At 44.6% G+C, this 24,148-nt stretch overlaps 1 protein-coding gene across 1 annotated transcript; it reads left to right on the top strand.

Annotated features, from left to right (window-relative positions):
• Positions 1–696: 696 nt before the first annotated feature.
• On the top strand, positions 697–22,771 carry LOC119435838 (la-related protein 7). The gene is made up of 6 exons (XM_037702546.2): positions 697–999; positions 1,126–1,204; positions 1,478–1,578; positions 8,630–8,875; positions 11,988–12,096; positions 22,464–22,771. Exons 1-6 carry the CDS (start codon positions 880–882, stop codon positions 22,751–22,753), a joined length of 945 nt encoding a protein of 314 aa, XP_037558474.1. The 5' UTR covers positions 697–879; the 3' UTR covers positions 22,754–22,771.
• Positions 22,772–24,148: the final 1,377 nt, after the last annotated feature.

Genomic DNA, 24,148 nt, shown 5'->3' with positions numbered 1-24,148 from the left:
AGATGAGAAGACGCCTCCCCATGTGCGCATTTGACGAGGAAGAATGGAAGGTTGTCTATCTGTGCATTTTCCTTGTTAACTTTTATTTGTCATATGCTGCATTTGCCGCTCGATAACACAATCAATGCTGTTTCTATATTTTCTATCGAGTCCTTTCGCGCTTTACTCTATAATCCTTTATTTTGCCTCCGGAAAATAAACGAAACCAGTGGCATAAGGCATGCTTTGGCAAGTAATGAAACTATGGCGTTCTGGAATCACATTATACTTATGCTAATAATTCTAGTCATAAGTTGTGTTCATAAAGTGGTATATATCATTTAATTTTTATATATGTTATGTCTTATCTTCTCAATAACCGACCTTTCGTGAGGAAAAGATTTCTTGATTGTATCTTTTGAATTAAAACTTTTGCAAGGCGTTACATTGCTTTTTTCATAGATGTGTATTTGTGCGACCTAATACGCACAAAACACATATATCACCGCTTGTCGCATGGCTCAACCAAGAGACGCCAGTCTCTTGGCGGTACGAGGGGACTGAGGCTGTAAAACTGAATCGCCACGCTAGGGCATTGGCTAGGGACCATAGTAAAAGTTCTTGGAGCTCGTTTAGATTGGCTAACCAATTTCGCCGTATTCGGCGGAGAGCACGCAATTATTGTGATAACCCGGCAACAATGTGCGTCAGATTTGTTTTGATGCGGCGTTGCTAGCACGCTTGTACGGTGTCTCCGCTTGCATGCTTTGATAGTTTCACTGGTTTCGTTACTTTTGTCTTGCGTTGTGCTACAACTGCCGCTGTTATTTGTACCTGTGGGCAACGCGAAGGGAACGTTGTTCGTTTACCTGACTGCAGATACCGTAGGTACCTACAAACATGGGAGAAGTCGCGCAGAGCAGCAGTGCAACGTCATTACAAGACTCGAGTTCGAGCAAAAGCGAGAAAAGAAAAGTGCGCAGGCGAAAGAAGAAACTTTTCAAGAGCATTCGAGACCAGGTGTGGTGTTTCTAGCAGCACCTTGAATTTTGCTGACATGAGTTCTTTTGGCGCTTCTTCGACTCTCCTTTAAGAAAACTAAAACGGCAAACGTCTCTGTTTATCCGATCTCTTTCCCTATTGCAGATGGAGTTCTACTTCAGCGACGCCAACCTTCGCAAGGACCGTTATATGAACGAGCTTGTAATGAAAGACGAGGAAGGATGTAAGTGATTGCAACTTGTTGTGACCGTTGTAATTAAGTGGTATAATGACGTTTCAGCGCTTAGTCTGTTACCTTTTCAGTTCTTGCCTTTACTGGAAGGCCTTCTCTGCGCCAAAGCCGCGAAAAACTATTCTTATCTAACATTTGACACAAACGCTTTGAAAAGCACTACCGCGTGCTAAAGCATGCAAGCTCGAGGGCGTGCTTCCGCGCGTAATGCACATGAGCGCGTGCTGTGCTCGTGCTAACGCCTCATTCATGGTTTTTCTTCAGACGTGGATCTCGAGGTGTTCTTGACCTTCCACAAGATCCGGGCCCTAACTTCAGACGTCAAAGACATCGCAGGTGCCATAGCTACATCGGAGTTGCTCCAGGCGAGAAGCTTTTTACAGTAGAGTTTGTTTACTGCTTAAGAGTAATACTTCATTTGCCGTGGCGCATCAAGTACGTAAGAGTGCCCACATTTGTTCTTCGCAAGTGTGTCGAAGTTAAAAGAGAACAGAAAAAAGAAACTAAGGAAGTCGCGGTCTGTTTTCTGTGCCCGTTGTCACTGTATTAACGTATGACGAAACTTTTTAAATTTTAATTTTCTTCAGAAAAAGCATTGTTTACTTTCACGTTTTTACGCAACCCCGCAAACTATTCTACCTATCGCAAAAACAAATCGTGCTTCTACCATGTGTCGTTCAAAACTTACAGGGGGTACCGGGTTTGTCAAACCAGAACTTATAATCTTCATTCTTGTTTTTCTCGAAACGCAAATTTGTTCATTCTTTTGGTACACCAACAATGATGAAGTTTCACTCAATGAAGATTTTTTCTTGAAACTTTGCAGGCGGTTTTAATACATATCAAGGCATTCAATGAACTTGGATAATTCAATTCCACTCATAATATTTTGTAATATGACCTGTTATGTGAGAATATAGGCATGCAAAAAACCTGTTCTTGTGTGGGTATTTAGTTTTCCGGGGACAATTTCCCAAATACGTAGGACATAATTTTATTATTATTATTATTATTATTATTATTATTATTATTATTATTATTATTATTATTATTATTATTATGATTCAAGTTGATCGCACGGCTCTCGGGTAGGCCTACATAAATTCCAAAGCATTATGGCATACAGCAATTGATTAAAGAGGTATGCATGCTGGCCTGAGTGTCAAATTTGCGCTTAAAAAAAATTAGGAAATTGCAAAATACTTTAGCATTAAAGTAGGCTTCCTATCTAACAGCAATACCATATTTATCCCCTAATATAAACAATTTTGTCTTGCAAGTGTCGTCATACCTTTAATGTTGGTGTATGCTGGTGTTGGTGTTAATGTCTGTGTTCATTCCTTTAACCGTAAAGGTGTGCTTGTGTTTTTGCAGCAATATGTACAGTCGCGAGCAAAAGTTTGGAGACCACGGCACAAGCAAAAAATTTAAATATATTCAAGCACAGCTCCGCAGCCTCGAATTGGCTTAATACGTTGTATTGGTCAAACATGTGCACATAGGAGTGTGCTCTTAATTTCAGCTGAAATGCCCAGGCTGCGAAGAAAAAAAAAATTGTGCCACCTTTGGTTCACGAATTTTTGCTCGCGACTGTACATGTCGGTTGCTAATAATAATGGATGAACACTACTGGCAGCCATCATTAGTGTTGTTGCCCTTTGAATATTGATGGTAGGTTGGCTCCATTTATTGATATGATGTCCACGCTGCCACATGATGCAACATGTAAGCCACATGACTAGCTTTGGTGCCCTGTCCAGCTCCCACATTGTTACTCCTCTTGTCTTGCTTCAACTTCATTCTCTCCTCTCTGTACTGAGGCCTATTGAGTTTTGTGCATAGGATGTGAGGTCAAAAAATGTAGAGGTGGTAGCATCACCCTTTCAGCATGTGTATGTTGTATTTTAGCACAAGCAGCACTTGTTGGCACATAGTACTGCTATTCCCAGCGCTCGCGCTTTATGTCTGGAGCACATTTTTGTCTTTCACCTTTTTTCTTTTTTTTCCCCCACTGTCGCTCTTATTCTGATGACATCAATGTAACTTCAGCTTTAGGAAGCTTGGTGCTGTTAATTGCACATGATTTCTTCAAATTGAAGTCCTCCACTGGCTATTCATGTCAGAGCATCAACAAAAGCAGTATGCAGAAGAAAAGTGAAAATGCACTTCTGTCATATACCATAGCTATGCACCAGAACAACCAACACACTGCATTAATGACAGCTGCTTACCACATAAGAATTCCACAATTCCACAAAAGAATTCTCAAAAATGATCTGAGCAATTATTACTGCTCTAAATCCATTCAGAACACCAGTGATCAGGCTATAATTTTATGTATTACAGTACATTGCGACTACTACGTCTTGAAATAATTCGTAAAGCATAAAATCATCGAAAATGAGCACATTTCTAGCAGTAAAGAAAGAGTTAACAAGCTGCAAGCGCAGCAGCGAAGAGTAACTTAATGGCATCTTTTGCACCTGCAGAGTGGTGTAACATCTTGTGTCTGTCTGCACAGTAGAGCAGATGCTAAAAAAACATGCCACACAAGGGAATATTAACAAAGTCCAATTTTATTGTGTCAGGCTACCCTAAAGGATTTTTGGGAAGAGTAGACCTTGATGTGATTCCCTGTGAACATTTACGTCCAGCGATCTTATGAGAGCAACAGACCCTACTATGCCAATAATGCTGGCAAAAACATTTTAACATTTTTAGTGTTTCTGCCATTCATTCAAAACTCGACCCACATTGCAACCGATAGGATGTCATTACCAAGCAGGTGTATTCGATGGGCAAACAGACATTCTCCATCTGACAACTTTAGGCGACTGTTGTATGCTGCCAGGATCATTAGTGGAGCATCAGGTAGTCATAACAAAATTTGAAGTCACAGCTTTCATGCACTGTAAGAACCACCTGATAGTTATAGATTTGGAAACTAGCATCGTAATGTTAATACAGAGTGAGTTGTTGCTCACTCTGTATTACATTGTACTCTGAATGAAACTTTTGAATAATTGGAGCAGCATGTCATGTATTTTTGCAGTCATCATTTAAAGCCGTTTAATTGTGTCATCAATTCAAGCTAGCATTGGTAGCATTGCACGGCTGGTGTGATACTGTTGAGTTGCTCATTAGGAACATCTGTCTTCCTGAATGCCATTTTGAAGCTTCTGTGTGTTGTAGAACATGTGTAGGTCACTTCTGCACTATTCTGCCATGTTCCAGAGCTATGATTTATTTTTAAAATGCAGAAGTAGACATGTGGCAACTGTGACAACTTCATTGGCGCACATTTCACCTGCCGTGGTTGCTTAGTGGCTATGGTGTTGGCCACGGCAGCCGCATTTTGATAGGGGTGAAATGCAAAAACACTTGTGTACTTAGATTTAGGTGCACTATAAAAAACCCCAGGTGGTCCAAATTATTCTGGAGTCTCTCACTATGGCATGCCTCATAACCAGGTCGGGGTTTTGGCACGTAAAACCCTATAATTTAATTGGCGCACATTTCGACTACTGCACATTGTGAGTTAATGACACGCATGTGATTGGTTGATACCATCATATTTTTGTAGACTGCCAAAATGTAATGCCACAGCATTTCATTGCATTTTTATTGAAAGCATTATATGTCTCAGTCTGTACATATGATACTTCAATAAATTCAAGAAAAAGAAGAAAAAAAGTCCTTATCAGCAGTTGCATGCAGAACTTGACCCAAGTCTTTTCAGTGATGTCTTCCATGATGTGCAATCTAGACATTACATGATGCCACGAATCTGCCTGCCAGAAGGTGAGCTCAAACACACTTAAGACCCTGACTACAGTGGCAGGGAAAGATGCACATGATAGTCTGTGTCTGCAATTGTGTGCTGGAATATCTGATGCGCATTTGGCAGAGTATTTATACAAAAAAAAACCCTTGTGCTGATTGCACAGCAGCACCTTGTATTCAGCAGAACTCTCTTGAAAATGTTAACCTTCATTTGCATGCAAGCATCTCCTCATGCACCTCAATCCTGAGAGGTGCTAGCTCGCCCAGCCAGTGTAATGTGGCCATGCCAAGTGAAAGGCATCGCATGGCTCCAGTAGTACCTACCATAATAAAAAATTCAGAGCCCTTTCACTATGTGAAGATGAAAGACCAGTGAAGCTGTTGGTTTTGTTTAGTTATATTTAAATTTTTTTAATTTGGAGGTTATGTTAAATGGTTGAAAAGACGCAACACATAACTTCGTTGTTTACTTTTGTCTTGTTTTTTTTAATTCCATTCACTTGGTCAGCATATTGATCATTGCCTTATGGTCGCTATGGTTAACTGCAATTGGTTGCACATCCATTTGAAACACAATCTTGCTAAATGTGAGATCAATGCACGATCTGTTGCATGTTGTTGTTGGCACATCCACTTCATTGCAACACTTTAAGCCGAAACATTCCAACACGAAAGATAAGATCCACTTTCCGTCGGGTCTGCTGATGTCAATGTTAAAAGCCCCCCACAACGACGATGGATGTGTTGTTGTCGAGAGACACCCAACCGAACACGTCACTCAGAAAGACTTTGATCTCTTTTTTTGAGGTTGTGGGAGGGATGTATACCGCAGCAACTACTGTGCCATCTTCTAGCCTAATGGCACAAACGTCTGCACAATCTGAGATGGTGGCATAATTTTCGACTGGCATATTGTACAGGGTGGCACTCTTGCAGTCAGTCTTTGCATAGATGGCGACTCTACCCACCCGGGACTAAAGCCCCCCTATATTTATAAAAGTAGCGCCATTCTTGGATCTTGCCGCCACCGCGCTCACCCCGGCGCTTCCTCCTCGCCCTCTCTTAGCCGCCTCCTGTCGCCCCAGCCTCCTCCGCTCCCCCATTGGCCAATCCGTGTCACGTGGAAGTTCGCGTCACGCTTTTGTATATTTTTTTCTTTCCAGCGCGCTCGCTCCGACTGCCATTCTCGGGCCTGTGCGACGAAAGTGCTGTACGCACAAACGGATCAAACGTGTTATGGACAAAAACTTCGTTGTGATGGCATGCTGCTGCGCCTTAAGTTGCCGCAACCGACAAGGCGAGGGCAAAATGCTTTTTTTGTTTACCATGTGGCGTGCGCAAACGCTTGCTGCACACTTGATATTTGCGCCGTCTCGCATCGTCGCGTTGCTACTTCCAAAACGGCATTATTAAGACCAGTTACTGACTGACGAAGCAAAATCGCGCCTCAAAAACGTCTCCGCAGGGCGCGATCGAAGTTTTCCTCGGATTTCCTCTGGTAGCGCGTTAGCTGTCGTCTGCCACGGCAGGCCCGACGCAGGCGGCACCACTGTCGATATCGCGCTTCGATCGCGCTGGTCGCGCCGAGCGCGATAGTGGAACGGAGGAGGAGGGAAGTGGATGGCGCTACTTTCGATATATAGGGGCTTTACCCGGGACTCGACGCTCTTGTTGCACATCAATCTCATGTGTCCATTCATTGACACGGGTAGTTCAAGGGTGCGTTACATCCCCGAGCCCACAGTATGTGCCATTGAGCTTGGACCCTTTCTGCACTATCACCAGGTGCGGCCCACATGATGATTTGTTTTTGTCAACATCTCAGACACATTTCTTTCCAGATCCTAGCCGTAGACAGCTTCCCTGTAATAATACACCGTTAGTGCGCCACTCATGATTGGCAGCAATTACACATCATCAGGAGTTTGGGAGGTATAAACGGCTTATTTTTCAATATGCATTCCTTTCAGAAATACCTTAGCTTTACTGTAGATATACTTTAGAAATTAATTTAGGTTTTAGCTTAAAACCACCCGCACCGGTAGCTCAGTGGCTGTGACATTCTGCTGCTGTGCCTCAGTTTACAGGTTCTATTCCAACCATGGCAGCCACATTCTGATGGAGACAGAATGCAAGAACACTCGTATGCTTTTTGTGCACATTGAAGAACCTCGGGTAGTTAAAATTAATCTCGAACCCTCCTCTATGGTTTTTCTTATTGCCCCTGTGCTGCTTTGCAACATTGAACCTCGTCAGTCAAGAATCATCAGATGAGCATAAAACCTATAAAACATAGTGCAGTTACTCTGGATTCAAATTTTCTAAAAGTGCAGTCAAACACCTTTATAACAAAGTACTCGGGACCTCCAAAGTCCTTCGTTATACAGGTCACTTCGTTGTAAAGCTCAGGCACCATACCACTTCCGATAGAGCAGGCTAAGCATGTCCAGCAAAATAAAAACTTTATTTAACATGAATTCACGACTTAATGAAAGAAGTGTCTAATTTTCTCTGCACTTTGCTCCGACGAAATGTGTGAGTGCGGCCAACCTTATGTAATCGAGGTTCACGCATGCTACGTGGCGAAACCCAGGAGCAACACAAGGTGTGGCTGTACAGCATCAAATGCCACTGTTCGGAGTGACCGCCACCGCTACCGATCCTGGAGGCTAGGGTGCCTGTGGTGCACATTGCCCGTGGACAGAGGCAAAAACAAGACGAGGAAACAAAAAAAGAAAAGAAAAAAAAGGGGGAAAAAAGGAGAAACTGCTGGCCAATGCCGTTTCTCAGCGGGAGCATGTGACCTCATGTCATTATACGGGTCCTACAGGCTCTCCACTGCGACCGTGCCACCTGTGTTGGCCACCGACACCATCCTTTCTCTATGCCACCTTGACAGCTGTCAGTCGCGTACCCTTGCCGTCCCTAGGAGCATTGCACGTTTTCTTTGCCTCGCTGGCCTCGTAGCGAAGGCTAGTATGTCTGCTAGGCCAAGTGTTCAGTGTACTCCTATTGCACTTTCAAAGAAAGCAGAAATATTGTCGGAAGAGGAGAGCTCTCTAGTGAACTTGTTCCATTAGCATGAAGGCACAGGAGGATTTTTAAGGTCATTAGGTAAGATGATGATGTTTGTGGCTGCTTGCCGATTTGCACAGAAGCGACAAACATCCATCACGGACTGGATGAAACCAAGCAAGAGTACAACTTGGAAGACAGATTTCTATTAGGTTCATCTAAATAAATGCTTTTTAGGCTATTTTTCCACCGCTGTAAGTCTACTTCATTTATCGTTTTGAAGTAAGATATTTCGATCACCAGATCATGTTGCGAATTGTTTTTTGGAGGGCACTTCTGTTAACACAAACTTCTGATAAGACGAACAAATTTTCATGGTTCCTTTGAGTTCGTCTTGACGGCAGTCTACTGTAATTTCGTTGTAGAAGCGTTCGACTGTACAAGATTGTCCTCTGTGTTTCTATAAGTGCATATCATTTTTTCTTCTTTTAAAAAGTGTTTCAATGAACTACTGCTTGCTGCTGATTGTTAAAGCAATTATTGTAACCTTGTGGTCTGTTTGGATTTCACCTTATCAGCCGTCTTTTTATTCTTTTCTGACCACCCCTCACTGAGCAGATGGATGAGGAGCAGAAGCGGGTGCGACGGTGTGCCGATTTCACGGCCAAGGCTGATGTGGATGAGTGCACTTTGTATGTTGAGCGGTTACCGCTGCATGCTGATCATGCGTGGCTGAAAGGAGTCTTCAGCCGACATGGGCAGGTGGTGTACGTAAGCCTTCCACGGTACCGCCACAACAACCGCATCAAGGGGTTTGCTTTCATCGAGTTCGCCACACCTGAAGATGTTGACAGAGCCTGCAAGGTGATTGCACCTTACTAACTGAGCAGAGCCGCTTTTTTTTTTTTTGTCAACTTCGAGAGTTCATGTCAAGATCTCCCCCCCCCCCCCCCTTACATTGTCTGTAACTCGCATAATGAATCCACTTACGTAATGAACGCACCCCTAACCTTGCTGTTCAGAATAAATTTTCCCCCCCCTTGTAAATTTGCACCCTAACTTTAGTCCTGTGCAGTGCCACGAATGAATGGCTGTGCTGTAGTTTCCCAGTTCACTCACTCCAGTTGATATCGATAGTGCATGCCACCAAGAGCCATCACTCGGTGAAAAAATAAATGCTCTTCCCCGCGGTGCCAGTGTAACAGCCAATCAAAACAACATGTAGACAGTCGCGCAGCTAGAAGTGAGTAAACCAGCGAGCTGTACATTAGCCCTATTTTGATGTGAAAGCATCAAATCGCCCATTGAGCGAAAAAGCCAGCATCTGTAGCAGCAAGCGAAACGGTACCTGAATTCCCATTGGCTGCGACGCCACGTCACGAGCGCACTTCGACAGAGCTGAGCGGGCGAAACGCAACACCTGCTGCTGCGATAGCATGCTGCGTGAGGGGAGAGGGCATTGCTGAGGTGTGCCTCCCTCACCCACACTGGGCTTAAGGGCTGCGCGTGCCTGCCGGCCTTGGTGGCTGCTGCTGCTTCCTCAGTCTCTCGTCGCACAGGTTGTTGGTGGCATGCGACGTTGGCATTGCAGGCTGCTGCTGCTTGCTGGCTCAGGCAGCATGTACCGCTATGGAGTCTGAAGAATCTACATCATCGGCGGCCGCAACCTCGACAGTATCAAAACGTGGCCATCCACGCTAGTACACCGCAGATGAAGTAAGGGAGTGTAGGAACGCAGTGAAACGAGCAAAGAGGCAGAGGTACATCGTGACAATGCCCTCCTGCTTTTCTTTTTGACAACATTCATAAAGTTCACTCTCCCCCACCCCTAATGGGAAATGAGAATAAGGCGTGCGTAGAGTACGGTGCTTGAGAAGTTAAGGATGGCGAAAAATGTTAAGAGGCACAAAGACAGCAGTGTGTATTAGAGATAAGAGGGAGTTAGCTCATATTCTAGTTAACAATAAGAGGAAGAAATTGAGTAGGGAAGGCCATGTAACGCATAGGCAAGATAACCACTAGTCTGTTAGAGTAGCAGAATGGGTGTCAAGAGAAGGGTAGTAGTCAAGGATGGCAGGTAAGTAGGTGATGTGGTGAAATTAGGAAATTTGCATAAGATGTCGTCAGCTGGTGCAAGAAAGGGTAATTGGAGATAACTGAGAGAGGCCAACTTCCTGCAGTGGATATGATGATGAGGGTAGGGTGAAGGAAGTCAAAATGTTCAGGGGGAGGCTGAAGAGGGGTTGTGCTGCTGGTTCTCTTGGCTCACCCACCAAAGGAGGAGAAGAATAAGGGGATGCAGAGGCTGCAGAACTGGCAGCACAACCTCTCCTCGCTATCACAGATCTTGTGACTGGTTGCCTGTAGCTTTATTTCGTTTCATTCCATCATGGCCGTAGGCTGTTAGGAGCCATATAGAATTGCAAGATGTGCTGTAACCTGCCGTGATTGCTTAGTGGCTCTGGTGCTGGGCTGCTAAGCATGAGGTCGCGGGATAAAATCCTGGCCACGGCAGCTGCATTTCGATGGGGGCGAAATGCGAAAGCACCCGTGTACTTAGATTTAGGTGCACGTTAAAGAACCCCAGGTGGTCCAAATTATTCCGGATTCCCCACTACGGCTTGCCTCGTAATCGGATTGTGGTTTTGGCATGTAAAACCCCATAATTTTTGCTCCTTGTAAGTTTGCAAGCAGTGTGTTTCATTTGGCAATGTTGATTACTGCTATAAGTAGAACTGCATGAGTGGAGTTCAAATCGCACCTGTTACAACCTTACAACACCTGTACAATGTGCACCTGTAACATTTACTAGTTGATGTGTTCAATTATGTGCACACTACCAGAGCTTTTACAAGAGCAAGAATTTGTTCAATTTCTACAAATGATCCCATCTGGATGAGCCTCCATTTCACACAGGTTCTGACTTTTCAGACATGTGTTTAGTGTGTCTGAGTGACTGTAGCACATATTTTCAAATTAGTGGTGTAGCTGCATCAGTATGACATGCTGATTATGACAATTTTTACTTTGTTTGCTTTCAGTTCTACCAGTCTCAATGAAACCAAATTCGGTCGATGTGATTCTTGGCTTCAAATGCAGAGGAAATGTGGCATTAAATGAAGTGCGGAAAATGCAGCATATCAGATAGCTTTCATGCTCCTTTGACTCTGTCTGCAAACAGACAAATCTGGTGAAATCTGTCACAGACATCCTCATTTTTAATTTGCTCCACTCACAAAGGTTGCCAGTGTGCATATGCAGCGTGCCAATACTTCACTCGGGTGAAACTGCAGTGAATAATTACTTCTTCAGTTTGAAAGTTGAAGTACACGTGCTTTGGTAGAAATGACATTAAGAGCCTCATTACTGAACGAAAAATATTGCAATTGAAGGGTGACAGTGATAGCAAGGTACTAAGTAAGCCACACAGTACTGCAGCATTTTTTAAGGGCACGACCGCATTCTCATGCTAGGCACAGTGCACGTCTGCTTCCTGCTCACGCATTCCTGAGTGGTCAGTGATGCTCCTCTGTCAAACGCAACCACTCATGAACGCTAAAAGCATGAAAAGGCATTAGCTTCTAAAAAGGCATCGCTACAGTATAGTGACCGAGATGGTCAAGGACACTTGGAATTTAGTCCTGTATAAGGCATACTGTTGGCATCACTTCACAATGAGGATTCACAATGAGGATCTTTACCAGTTCGCTCTCTCTCTCTCCTATGTAGTAGCCCCCCTCCCTTATTTTGTGTGTGTGTGTGTGTTTATGTAAAAAGAAAAAAAACTATAACCCGCGGGTCTGTGCAGCCAGGCTTGCTTGGTTTCTTGCAGATTAAAGAACCACGGTGGATCAAAGCTCATAGAAGTTTTATACAGTGGCCTTAGTTGCATTTCATACTAGACCACCTTTAAGACATGAAGCCTTACATACTGTATTTAACTGCGCATTGTAACTATCTGCTGTTTTGTGTTCAGCACTTTGGCTATCAAGACGGGAGCAGCAGGCATCCCGATGTGGCCGCAGGGCCCACTGCAGTCGCTGATGAAGTGTTGGAAGACAAAGGAGAGAAGTCTGAAGACGAAGGTAAGGGCACAGGCATTTTTCCATTGGTCTTTAACTCACACTTCCATTGCACGCAAAGCTGCTGAACATTTATAGTATTTGTTTATTTACTTATCTACTAACTTGTGCTGTTTGCTGTTACAGGATGAGTAAAGCAACAGGTAAGCACAGGACAAGTTTTAAAATATACAAAGCAGCTAGGCATAAGCATATGTTCTTGTAATCAAACTAGCACTGGTTGTTTTCCCGCTGTGCAGACAACATAGAAATTTCGCTCAAAGTTATATACCTGTCTTTTTATCTTGTTCTAGAACATGTATGTATCACAGTGTCTGTACATGTCTGTATGAACATGTGCAGAACAGTACATGTCTGAAGAACATGTCTATCAATTCACAGGTTTTCTTTCCTTTAATATTTGCTTGAATACAATCGATCCTGGATATATCAAACTAGGATATATTGAATGATTGTCTATATTGAACAGTTGTAAAATCCCCTTGGAAACCCCATGGAAAAGCAATGCGCTGTACCACGCATCTATCACACTCTTGTTGACAGCCACATGCAATATATTGAATGCTGTGCTGCGCTGCGGCCCTGAAAGTGCACTTCTCCTGATGGGGGCAACAATCCCTTCTCATGCCATCAGAAATATTTAATGCTGACCAACTCAAAATGGCACTGTTTTGGCAGGTGCTTTCAAACAAGGCATTGAATCTGAAGGGCCGTACATGCTAAATTTGTTACAGCAAACGTATAGCATATAGTACCATATTTGCCGTTTTCTTTTTTTTTTCTTCTTTTTGCAAGAGTTTGAAGCACCAGGCGCACACTGGAGTGTGTTCTCTGGTGTTGTGAGGGCATTCATCGCTTGTAGGCTGCCTGTCTTCGTCTTCCTTCGTGCATGTTTTAAGTAGATGAGTACAGTTGACATCCTATAATTCAATCTCACTAGGACATGCACAATTTGTTTGAATCGCCCAGAGATTGAATTAAAGGACAACCTTTACACTTCTGTCAAACTGAATTTTTAGTCAATTGTAATTGCTTTTAACCCTTTAACGTTAGTTCGTGCAAATTTGCGACTTACCGAATAAATGCAGCCTATGCCCTGCGAATATGTTTTATGGCTAAAGTGCCAGTTTGCACGCATTCGCGACAAACAGTGTTTTACAGCGGTGACATGCTGTGCCATCTAGTAGCAATAACGGGAGCCTGGCCACCATTGTTTAGTCATGATTGATGAGGTGCTGACACGTGCAATGTCAAGTATATTCTACACGCTTTGTGAACATGAAGAAAGTCAGCTCATGCTTCCAAAATTTTTTTGTATCGTTTTAACGCCAGAGATTACGACGGATATGTATTGAGCTTGAAAATGCAGTTCATTTTTTGCATTACCTCTTTGGCTACAGTATGTTGGAACTCGCGACATTTGGCATTTGTGGCACTCAGTGGCTGTGGCAACATATTGCGCAAAGACCTGGAAAGTGCCTTGTTTTTCAGCAGGGAATAAACGTTACGCCCTTTTACGGTAGGAAGTGGCTTCGCGCACGGTTTCTGCTGGAGGATATAAGCGACGACAGCTGCCTAAGAGGAAGAGAAGGCATGCGAAGTCAGTGCCTGCAGCCAGTGATGTAGCCAGGAACTGGCCTGTAGCCAGTGGTATAGCCAGGAAAAGCATTGCAGAAACTGCAGCGCTTACCTTTCTACAATGTGCAACTGTCCAGAGGGGAGATGGATAGAATGCTAGAGAGGAGGTAGGGAGAGGAGGCAGAGAATGGGTAAAACCGACGCAGCCACGAAACGAGTGAATAACAGCCATGGGGGCAGGTCAGGAGAGGGTAAAGGCGCGTGAGAAGGCGAGGAAACGCTACTACTAGACACGGTAGCGGTTGCGGACAAGCTGGATAAATTTTAGTTCAAGGTACAGTACGTTTCAGCTATTCCTGAAAAATAAACACCATGGAAATTTCTCATGCAGACAACTCATGCACGGCCTGCAGACACAAAGCCGCATAAAAGCATCTAGGCGTCGCACGTCATTTCAACACTTCTGTGCCCACCATGGTAGCTTTGCGGCTATGGCATTGCTTGAGGTCGCGGATTCAATCCCGACTGCGGCAGCCGCTTTTTGATGGGGGCGAAATATAAAAACGCTTGTGTACTTGGATTTAGGTGCTCGTTAAAGGACCCCCGGGGGTCAAAATTAATTCGTAGTCTGCGACTATGGCGTGCCTCATAATCCGATTGTGGTTTTGGCACATACAGCCCTCTAACTGATTTAAAGTATAACACTTCTTCCACAATGCGATGTGCCATGTGAGGGAATGACAATACTAAACTTCCGGAGGTTATGAACAGTGGTGCACAACAGCGTCTCAAGCAAGCACGTCTGGCTTTGTGTTCTGTGTACTACACAGACAAACAGCAGCGATGCACGCAAGGTAACATTTACCATCAACTCACCACTCTCGTATTGCACTAACCACTGAAGAAATGAAATATTCGCCATCAACATAACCCCTAATTATCGTCAATCAAAGCAAACAGCACAGAAAGCTTCGCTTAAATCAATTCCCACAGTGCATGGGATCTGCATAATTTTTTTATGTATGCATAGTGCAATGCGCACCTTTTTCTGAGCAATAGTGTCAACTACTGTATTTACTCGCATAATGAATGTGCTCGCGTAATGAACGCTCCCCCCCCCCCCCCCACCCCCCCTTAGCTTTCCCAAGCAAGAAGTGTGTTTTTTCTTTTCCTCACTTGTGTACTTTGATTTAGGTGCTCATTAAAAAACCCCAGGGGCTCAAGCTTAATTCATAGTCTGCCACTACGGCGTGCCTCATAATCCGGTTGTGGTTTTGGCACGTACAGCCCCATAACTTAGTTTAACACTTCTTCCACAATGTGATGTGCCATGTGAGGGAGTGACAATACAGTGGAATCTCGTTGATGCGATCCTCACGGGAACCGAAAAATAAAACGTATCATCCGAAAATTGTATCATCCGAAAATATTGCTCCTGTGGTGCGTTGGGGGGGGGGGGGGGGGGAATAAACGTATTATGCAGAATCGTATCACCGAGATTTCACTGTACTAACCTTCTCGGAGGTTATGAACAGTGGTGCACAACAACGCCTCAAGCAAACGCATCTCGCTGTGTGTTCTGTGTACTACACAGACAAACAGCTGTGGTGCACGCAGGGTAACATTTACTATCAACTCACCACTCTTGTATCGTTCGGCCGCGCATGCCCTATCTTGAAAGCTATCTGCATCGGGGGCTGTGTCTAGGTGCGACGGCGGCTTGTACCTTTGTGCGTGCTTCGTTCATGCCCCTCAGTTTGCGTTGAGGCGATGCACAGCATGAAGGTCACTTCGCTGGTTGTTGCTGCCGCGCTTCCTCACGCCAGCGTTTTGACACCGAGTGTTCGCGGTCAGTGAGTGTGATGTGTTCATGTTTGCCTCTGTGCGCTGCGCCATGCTTTTAATTTGCATAGTTAGCGAATGTATGCAAGTTTATACGGCCGATAAAACTACTATCCTTGCTTCGTATGGCTGTCTACTCATTTGCTATCGCAATTAATGGTTCGCCTTTTGGGCGAAACTGCGACTTTTTTAGAGAGTGGCCATGAAAAAAAGAAATTGCTGAAAATGTTACCCCCCATAACGAACGCACCCCCCAACTTTGCGCATATTTTTCGAGAAAGAAAGTGTGTTCATTATGCTAGTAAATAAGGTATTTTCATTATTTTTACCAGCCATAGGTTACCAAAAAAAAGTTGTCACCAATTCGTTAAATATGTAGTCATCTTTAGTTCAAAGTAAAACATTTTGCGCAAGTTAAGCCAATAACTTCCTCAGACTCATTTCTTTTTCTTGGCATTTGCAACATTTTTTTGCCTATGTGCTGGATGTTGCAAATTTGTGAAATACTCCAATGTTCGTAGAAAATTCAGTCTTCACACAAAATATCGGTGGCATTCGATTACGAGGGCTAAATGAAGTTAAAATCTCCTGCAGCACTTTTTTCTGCTATGCCTTTAACGATTTCAGTGTCAAAGAATTAATGGTAGTTGGCAGTCACGCTTGAAAGCGAGCACTAAAATGGCCTAGCTAGACAGAGGTGTCCTCTTATGCTTTCTTGGACTTCTCTAGATAAGTGAAAAACTGCACATGAACCCCTTCAGTCTTTGCATGTACAATTGACAGTTTGGAAAAATCTATGTTGGCTTTCCTGCAAGGATATTTTCCAACTGAGAACTCTCGTTCACAGACTGCTTTTCTCGCTTTAAAGGCTTTCGCCCCTGCACATTCCAGGGAAGGCGCATGAGCACCACAAAGGCTTTTCTAAAGCTTTCTGTGGGAATGTCCCGCCTCATTGTAAGCTCCACAGTGTACAGAGAGAAAGGGATAAACGAAGTAAAAGAAAAGCAGGGAAGAGTGTTCAATGGAAAGAATAGTTTGTTTTGCTAGCCTGTGGTCGAGGTTATTTGGTTGGAAAATATACTTGCTCGCACATGCGCAGTAACATTTTTGCAAAATGTCCATTGTACATGTCAAGAGAAGGCTTAAAAATGACTAGCCCTAATGAAAATAATGTTTTAAATGCTTGCATGCATCTTAAGACACTTCTGATTTTACCTGTATGTGCACTCTAAAATTTATTAGTATGCATCAAGTGTTTTAGTAAAAAGATTTCCAAGATAGATGCTTGTGTGTTTGCTTCTACACTAGTATGTTTTCATGTAGCTGATTCTATTTCATTGGCTTTGACAGTAATGATTTTCACTAGGCAAATTACTGAAGTGGCTTGCTGTTGTCCAAGCACAATTCACATAAAGGAATCGAAATGGTTCCCCACACCTTGAGTATCTGTGAGATCTTGGAGTCCATATATGTGGATGAAACAAAACTTGCTGAAAAATTCATGATTCCAAATCTGTTCTGCTTCTGCATGTCTTTAACGATGCTGAAGGTGCAAGGAACGTGGTAAAACTAAACTTTCAACAAACAGAATTAATTAGCACCTGAATACTTAAGGCTCACAGGTTTACATAATTGCTCCTATTGCAGCTGTGACAGCCCAAAACACCTTGTGAGCAGAAACAAGGAGCTATAGATGTTTGGCATGAAGTTTGGTGATAGAAAAGTTGTAGTTTCGCTCGAAAGGCAAAGCATCAATTGTGTTAGCAAATTAGTAGACAGCTCTATGAAGTAAGGATATTAGTTTTATTGGCCGTATAAACTTGCAAGCATTCTCTTGCGAACTAAATTAGCAAGCACGGTGTCACGCGCACACAGGTAAACATGAACACATCTCGCTTGATGACCGTGGAAACTTGCTGTCAAAATGCTAAAGTGAGGAAGCATGGCAGCAGCAGCGAGCGAATTGACCTTCATGTGGCCGCTCGCATCAACGTGAACTAAGCCACAAAAGGAGGCGCCGTAAGCAGCAGCCGCGGGAGTAGAACCCACTCTCCCTTGCCCCTCCCCCCATGCCTCGCTTGCCACCTTCTGTGGCGCGCTTCAGCCCCACCTTCCTCCCTCACACGCAAACATCGAGGCAAACATCAGATATGCGTTTATTCATAAACAGTTTTTACTTTCTTTATTTCTAGATTTAGAGAAAGTGTACGGCACGACATGGCGCTTCGGGATTCTGCGAGATCTTTCCGCGATGGGGGTCCGTGAAAATATGTTAAACACAGTCGAAAGCTACTTGTCTAACTGCACGTTTCGCGTAAGAGTGGGCAATGTTTTATCTAAAACATTCACCCAGGAGGCTGGCATGCCGCAGGGAGGTGTGCTTTAGTTGCACACTCTTTGTTGTAAAAATGAACAGCCTGTATACAGTCATTCCATGCACTGTTTTATTCTGTGTATATCGATGATGTACGGATAGTTTTTAAATCATGTAACATCGCTATCTGTGAACAACAGGTGCAGCTTGGATTAAACAAATTGTTTAAATGGGCGGATGTAAATGGGTTTAAAATAAATGCACAGAAAAGTACATGCATACTCTTCTCAAACAAAAAAGGCGTGAAACCAGTGCCAAATCTTACGATCAATTGAGAGGAGCTATCCGTGAGCAGTGAACACAGATTCATTGGAATAATTCTAGACTCTAAGCTAACCTTCATCCCCCATCTTAAATATTTGAAGGCAAAGTGTCTGAAGACGATGAACCTTTTAAAAATTCTGTCACGCACAACATGGGGTAGTGATCGAAAATGCCTCCTGAACTTGTACAACACTCTTGTCCGCTGGCGCCTTGATTACAGAGCTATAATTTATCATTCCACAACGCCAAGTGCATTAAAAATCCTAGAGCCTGTTCACCATCTGGGTATCCGTCTCGCGACTGGTGCTTTCAGAACAAGTCCTATCCAGAGCCTCTACGTAGAGTCGAACCAGTTGTCACTCCATCTGCAGCGTTCATGTAGCAGTTTCACATATTTTCTGAGCATATACGCAGAGTCGAACCAGTTGTCACTCCAGTTGTCACTCCATCTGCAGCGTTCATATAGCAGTTTCACATATTTTCTGAGCATATACGCGAACATTGAACATCCTTCATATTCAGCCATAAATGATATGACCACTGCCACACTCTTCCATAATTGACCTGCAGCGAGAAAGCCGTTCTCTTTGTGTGTGAGGAATCTTAGTGAGGAAATGGGTCTTCTGCTACTTGATCATCGTCCTATGGCTCCAGTGAAACTGTTACCGCCGTGGCAGTGGCAGCTCATAGAGTGTCACACATCGTTTGTAGAGGTCACTAAACGCGTGCCTGAGGCACACATTAAAATGCATTTCTTAGAACTACAACCCAAGTACTCGTGTACAGAGTTTTACACAGACGCTTCCAAGTCACATGCCAGGGTATCTTATGCAGCCGTTGGTCCATCCTTTTCGGAATCCGGTGTGCTGCACCCGGAGACAAGTATCTTTACGGCTGAGGCCTATGCACTATTGTCAGCTGTGAAGTATATAATGAAATCAAAACTTCAAAAAGCTATTATATTTACAGATTCCCAAAGCGTTGTAAAAACCTTGAAGTCGCTCTGTAAACACAAAAATCCTGTACTCGTTCAGCTGTATTCCGTTCTGTGTAGAGCATACATATCTAACCAGCATATCATTGGTTAGATATGTTCTTTGTTCTATTTATATTGTGTCTATTATTCTTTGTCATTCGTGCTGTTATTTCATGCATGTTATTTGACGATTGTCTTAAATATGTGTAATCACGCTTACGAAGTAATTTGGTTTGTGCACATTTAAGTGCAGATAAGATTTTGTTTGGTCTTATGTTTTTGCTATATTGTTACTTTTAAAAAATGTTTTTAACATGAAGCCGTCATGTCTGCGATGAGATTGCCTGTCGCTGCTGCTTTGTATTTCGGGGCTGCGGCCAAGTCAAGCTGTTTAGGACAGCTTTTTCTGCAGCTCCTCTGTCTGTATTTCTTGAAGCAGAAATAAATTATTATTATATATTATATTATTATATGCTGGGTGCCTGGCCATAGAGGCATCGAAGGCAATGTGCTAGCAGATGAAATGGCCACGTCAATTACATCGCAAGCTATTAATACTACCGCTGCTATTCCTGCCACAGATCTCAAGCCTTTTTTTGCGTAAGAATCTGCGAAGCCACCGGCAACGCTTGTGGGATGCGGAAACAAATAATAAACTTCACTTGATTAAGCCACAGTTAGGTGTCTGGCCCTCAGCTACGAAAATACAATGAATAGATGTCCTATTTTGTCGTCGGAGAATAGGACACACATATGGTGCCCACAGTTTTTTGCTGACTGGCGATGAACCACCAACCTGTGGTAGATGTGGTGAGAGGCTGACGATTCTCTACGTCCTCCTAGAGTGTTGGGAAGCCGAAACAGAGAGAAAGAAATATTTTCCTCTAGCACACCGCTATCATGTCCCTCTACATTCTATTATGTTTCTTGATGAAGAACCGCTTTTTAACGCCAAAGCAGTCGTTGATTTCTTGAACGATGTGGTCCTGCATGTGATTAGCCCAATAAGTCCGTAGCGCATCCTCTCTCCAGAGGATGCCATTGTGATAGTTTTGTATAGCACATGCCTCCAGGCCCTTGTGGTTCAAGGGTTCTGTTTAGGCAGTAGTGCTTCTTAGCAATTTTTATATCTGACATATCTTGCATATCGTATCATTTTTTTTTTTGCAATACATTTTTCATGTCCATAGTATGCCTCACTAGTCATTGCCATAATCTTATTATATGTAGATTTTACGCACTTTACAGCGACTATTTTTAGGCCCCTTTACAGCTACGCCTCATCTATTCTCAGAATTTATCGCTCCACTGCAAGCTCACAAACACTGGCATGGCGCTCTTAGGCCATACCTGGCCCTTGTGCCACTAAACCACACACATTCATTCATTCATTCATTCACGCGCGCGCGCGTGATGGAGCCGTGATCATCGCCTGACCCTCGCAAGCTTTCACTCACACATACAGCGTACGGCGTGCGGCGACCGTGTTATTATGTTTGGACTTTATACGGAACATCACAGCGACGCCGACAGCAGAAATGCACTTGGAGTGTCCATATAATTTTTATCGCAATAAAAGGCAAAATGGTATTGTCATACGCACAATGTACAGTAAAAGCTCGATGATACGATCACGGCTAATACGAATTTCCGGATGATACGAATTTTTCTGTGGTCCCGGCCGAGCCCTCTTACTTTGCAACGTGCTAGAGAACGGTTGTTACGAATCGATTTTCAGCCTGCGTTGGTTGATACGAATAAACGCCGCCCCACCGACGGCCGCGAAAGAGAACAGCGCGCAGTCACGCACTTTCTCTCCTTCTCTTTTGGTGCGGAGGCGCGGCGCCGGACAGCGCGGACTCCGCGACTGGGCGTGAAGAGTTTGAAGCGGTGCCGCTTCAAGAAATAAATGCTTTTTACGTACATGTGCCTGAGTGAGTTCACCTCTGACTCTTTAATTTAGCTACAGTCGAATCTCGTTAATTCGAACACGCCTATTTCGAACATACCGCGTACCGACAGTGCTCTTAGCAGCGCGCCAATTAACGCGGCGGCGCCTCCGACCGGCATTGCTCCGACACCGCCATAGAGCAAAAGCTCAGGAGAGACCCCTCAATGCCGCGCGTGAAGGAACGGGAAAAAAAAAGAAAGAACCCGCGGCGGAAATTTCCCCCTCTCTCAAATTGCAAGGTCGCCGTTTCTGCATCGCGCCGGAACAAGCGTGTACGTGCCGTGCCGACTAGAGTGTTCTAGACAACCCTATTCTAGCACACACTAGTGCGGACGTCTCAGCCACGCGGATAAAATAGCAGTGAACCCTTCTCCACTATTTTCTAGTCACATGTTGAGCTTGCACGCTGCGGCAGCAGCGCAGAGGGAAGCAGCGGCGGAGGCACAGTCGGGCCAACGAAACTGCCACGCCCGCAAATGCCCCACAAACGCTCGCTTCCCGATAACGGCAGAAAACGAAACTTCAGGGGGCGGCTAAAATAAGCTGGGGCCAGCACGGCGGCGGGCGCGCACGGAGATGTGCGCACGGACTCGAAGGTGAGAGAGCTACGAGGGAGTTGAGAGGGAGGGCGAGGGAAGCCACCGAAGCGGCGGAGTTGACCGCTTCGGTGGAAATCCGCCTCCCTGCCGCCCTCCTCCCTCACCTTCGACGGTCTCCGCGCGCACCCATGTGCCGGCGCCGCCCGCTCGCTCCCTGAAGCTTCGTTTTCTGTCGTTATCGGGAAGCGACCGTTAGCCGGCGTGGGCAGTTTCGTGGCCCGCGCTTGCTATGCGCTTGCGCACCGCGATATTTCACGACTCGCACCGTTCGTGCATCGTGCTATGGTAAACGAATACTTCAAAAATACGTCCTTTTAATTCGAATAAATTTTCGGGCCCCTTCGAGTTCGAATTATCGAGATTCGAAAGTAGTTTTACTTGTGTTTTGATGATACGAATTTCGGCTCATACGAATATTTTTCATGACCCCGTGAGATTCGTATCATCGAGCTTTTACTGTACTTGGATGCTTTGCTGTGATGGGCATCTTAAACACTTTGATTTGGTTGTGCAAGCCACGTGTCGCACACTGCTATTATTGTCTTGTTTTGTGGATTTGAACAGAAAAAAATTTACAGTTTGCCGTTGTATAATGGCCAACATGCGCATATTCTACTACACACTGTCAATTTTCCTTTGTAAATGAAGAAAACTTCTTAAGGTCAAGTAACTGAGTTTCTCCCTTCGTAATGCTACACTTTGATCTTAGCCAAAAGGCCTTTTGTAGAAATATTAACCTTTGTAAAAATATTGATGCCATCCGCACCATGCTGTGTCCACTTGCAGATGCTCCACCTGCGAAAAGGAGAAGAGAGGGGAGCAGCGAGACAACTGGACATGTAGCATTCTCCATGGACATCAAGGCAGATGAGGATAAGGAGGACGTTGCAACCACTACTGACGCCGAGAGCTCGGACACTGGCACAGCAAAAGGGGAGTTTGAAGTGCCAGGAGGCACTGGAATGGAACACTCAATGTTAGTGCAAGCTAAAAGGAAGAAGAAATTGCGCAAGCGCAAGAAGAAGATGCAAGAGTCCAAAGAGCAGCAACCCTCATTATTAGTGATGCCAAAGTAAGTATTTTGTCAGTATGGACCGAGTAGCTTCAGCCGCCTATATTAGAGTGCACATGTTTGTTTTCTGTGCCTATATATACTACACAGTGTTCATCACTTGGAGTGTGCATAGCACAGGGTTACTCTGCACGAATGGTTTTACAGTCACAGACCAATAATTCGGACTCGGCAGGGACTGCCTAAGTGTCCGAATAATCGGAAGTTCAAAATATCTGATTCGCCATAAAATAAGTGCCTTTATTTCACAAGTGGTCAAAAAAACTTAACAATGCATTGCTGCGTGCACATATGCTTGCCTGCATCCTGGTTAGTCCCTATTTCAACCATTGTCATGCTACTGCTGCAGATACAGTCACCAACTGATAATTTGGATCCGTTGGAGACTGCCAAAACGTTCTGATAATCAGGAGTCCAAAAAGCCAGATTCTCCGAGGATGATATTGATTCCCCGAGATGAATCGTTCCCCGGAAACGATTTTGATGATATTGTACAAACATACTGAGTCTTTAGGGTAGGTCCTTCTGATCATTAAGTGACGCATTTAAGCGCTCCGCATGAAGTGTCTAATTTATTACAGTAAAACACTGCTGTTACGTTCCCGGGTGCTGCGTTTTCCCGGCTGTTATGTCGTTTTCGGCCGGTCCCAGCACAGCTCCCATAGAATCTAATGCATTGGTAACCCCGCTGTTGCGTCGCAACTGCGGGACCGTTCCCGCATCATACGTTGCGAATTGCCACCCCGCACCGGCCCGAGCAGCCATTTTGACTTTTAATGTCGCTTGGCTTGGTGGCTTGACGATTGCATCGGCCGCCCAAAGTGCCGGGGGCGACACCTATGACGTATTTTCAGTTTCTGCCAGCAAAATTATGGCCCTTGAGATCCGTATTTGCTATCTAAAGATGGTGTCTATGACATGTTGTAGTCCTAAAATTCGTTTTGAATCGTAGATGTTCTGTATAAAGTCCAAGGGCGATAACGCCGTTGCCACACGCCATATGCTGTATGTGCGAGTGAAAGCGTGTGAGGGGAGCCGACTACCGTGTCTAAATCTCACACGGAAAAGAAAGAAAAGCAGGCAGGAAGCGCGCCTTTTTCTGTTGCGCTCGAGGCACCAGCAAGGGGGGATGGATAGCGGGCGGCGTTGTACTCTGGCATCAACTGCATACTGCACGGCGGCGTGTGGTCGCGCGGGCCGTATCTTGAAAGCAATCTGCGTTGAGGGCAGAGTCTAGGCAGTGTAGGTGCGTCGGCGGCTCGCAGCTTTATGCGTGCTATGTGTTATCGGCGCTCACTTTGCGTTGACGCCACCACGTACCCGAGCACAAGAGGGTTGGACCCTCCCGCGCTTAACCGTGCGTGGCTTAGCCGTGTCCGGGGAAAAGGGGATCCTGGGG

The sequence above is a fragment of the Dermacentor silvarum genome, unplaced genomic scaffold, assembly GCF_013339745.2.
Source record: "Dermacentor silvarum isolate Dsil-2018 unplaced genomic scaffold, BIME_Dsil_1.4 Seq944, whole genome shotgun sequence".
NCBI lineage: Eukaryota > Metazoa > Arthropoda > Arachnida > Ixodida > Ixodidae > Dermacentor > Dermacentor silvarum.
Note: the sequence above shows the minus strand (reverse complement) of the source record. Positions and strands in the feature narration are given on the sequence as shown.

Excerpts from the sequence above, each read along its gene's own strand:
- LOC119435838 (XM_037702546.2), top strand. The coding sequence starts at position 880 with ATGGGAGAAGTCGCGCAGAGCAGCAGTGCAACGTCATTACAAGACTCG. Across the intron at positions 1,000-1,125 it reads TCAAGAGCATTCGAGACCAG|ATGGAGTTCTACTTCAGCGA; the intron begins GTGTGGTGTTTC and ends TCCCTATTGCAG. Across the intron at positions 12,097-22,463 it reads AGAGAAGTCTGAAGACGAAG|ATGCTCCACCTGCGAAAAGG; the intron begins GTAAGGGCACAG and ends GTCCACTTGCAG.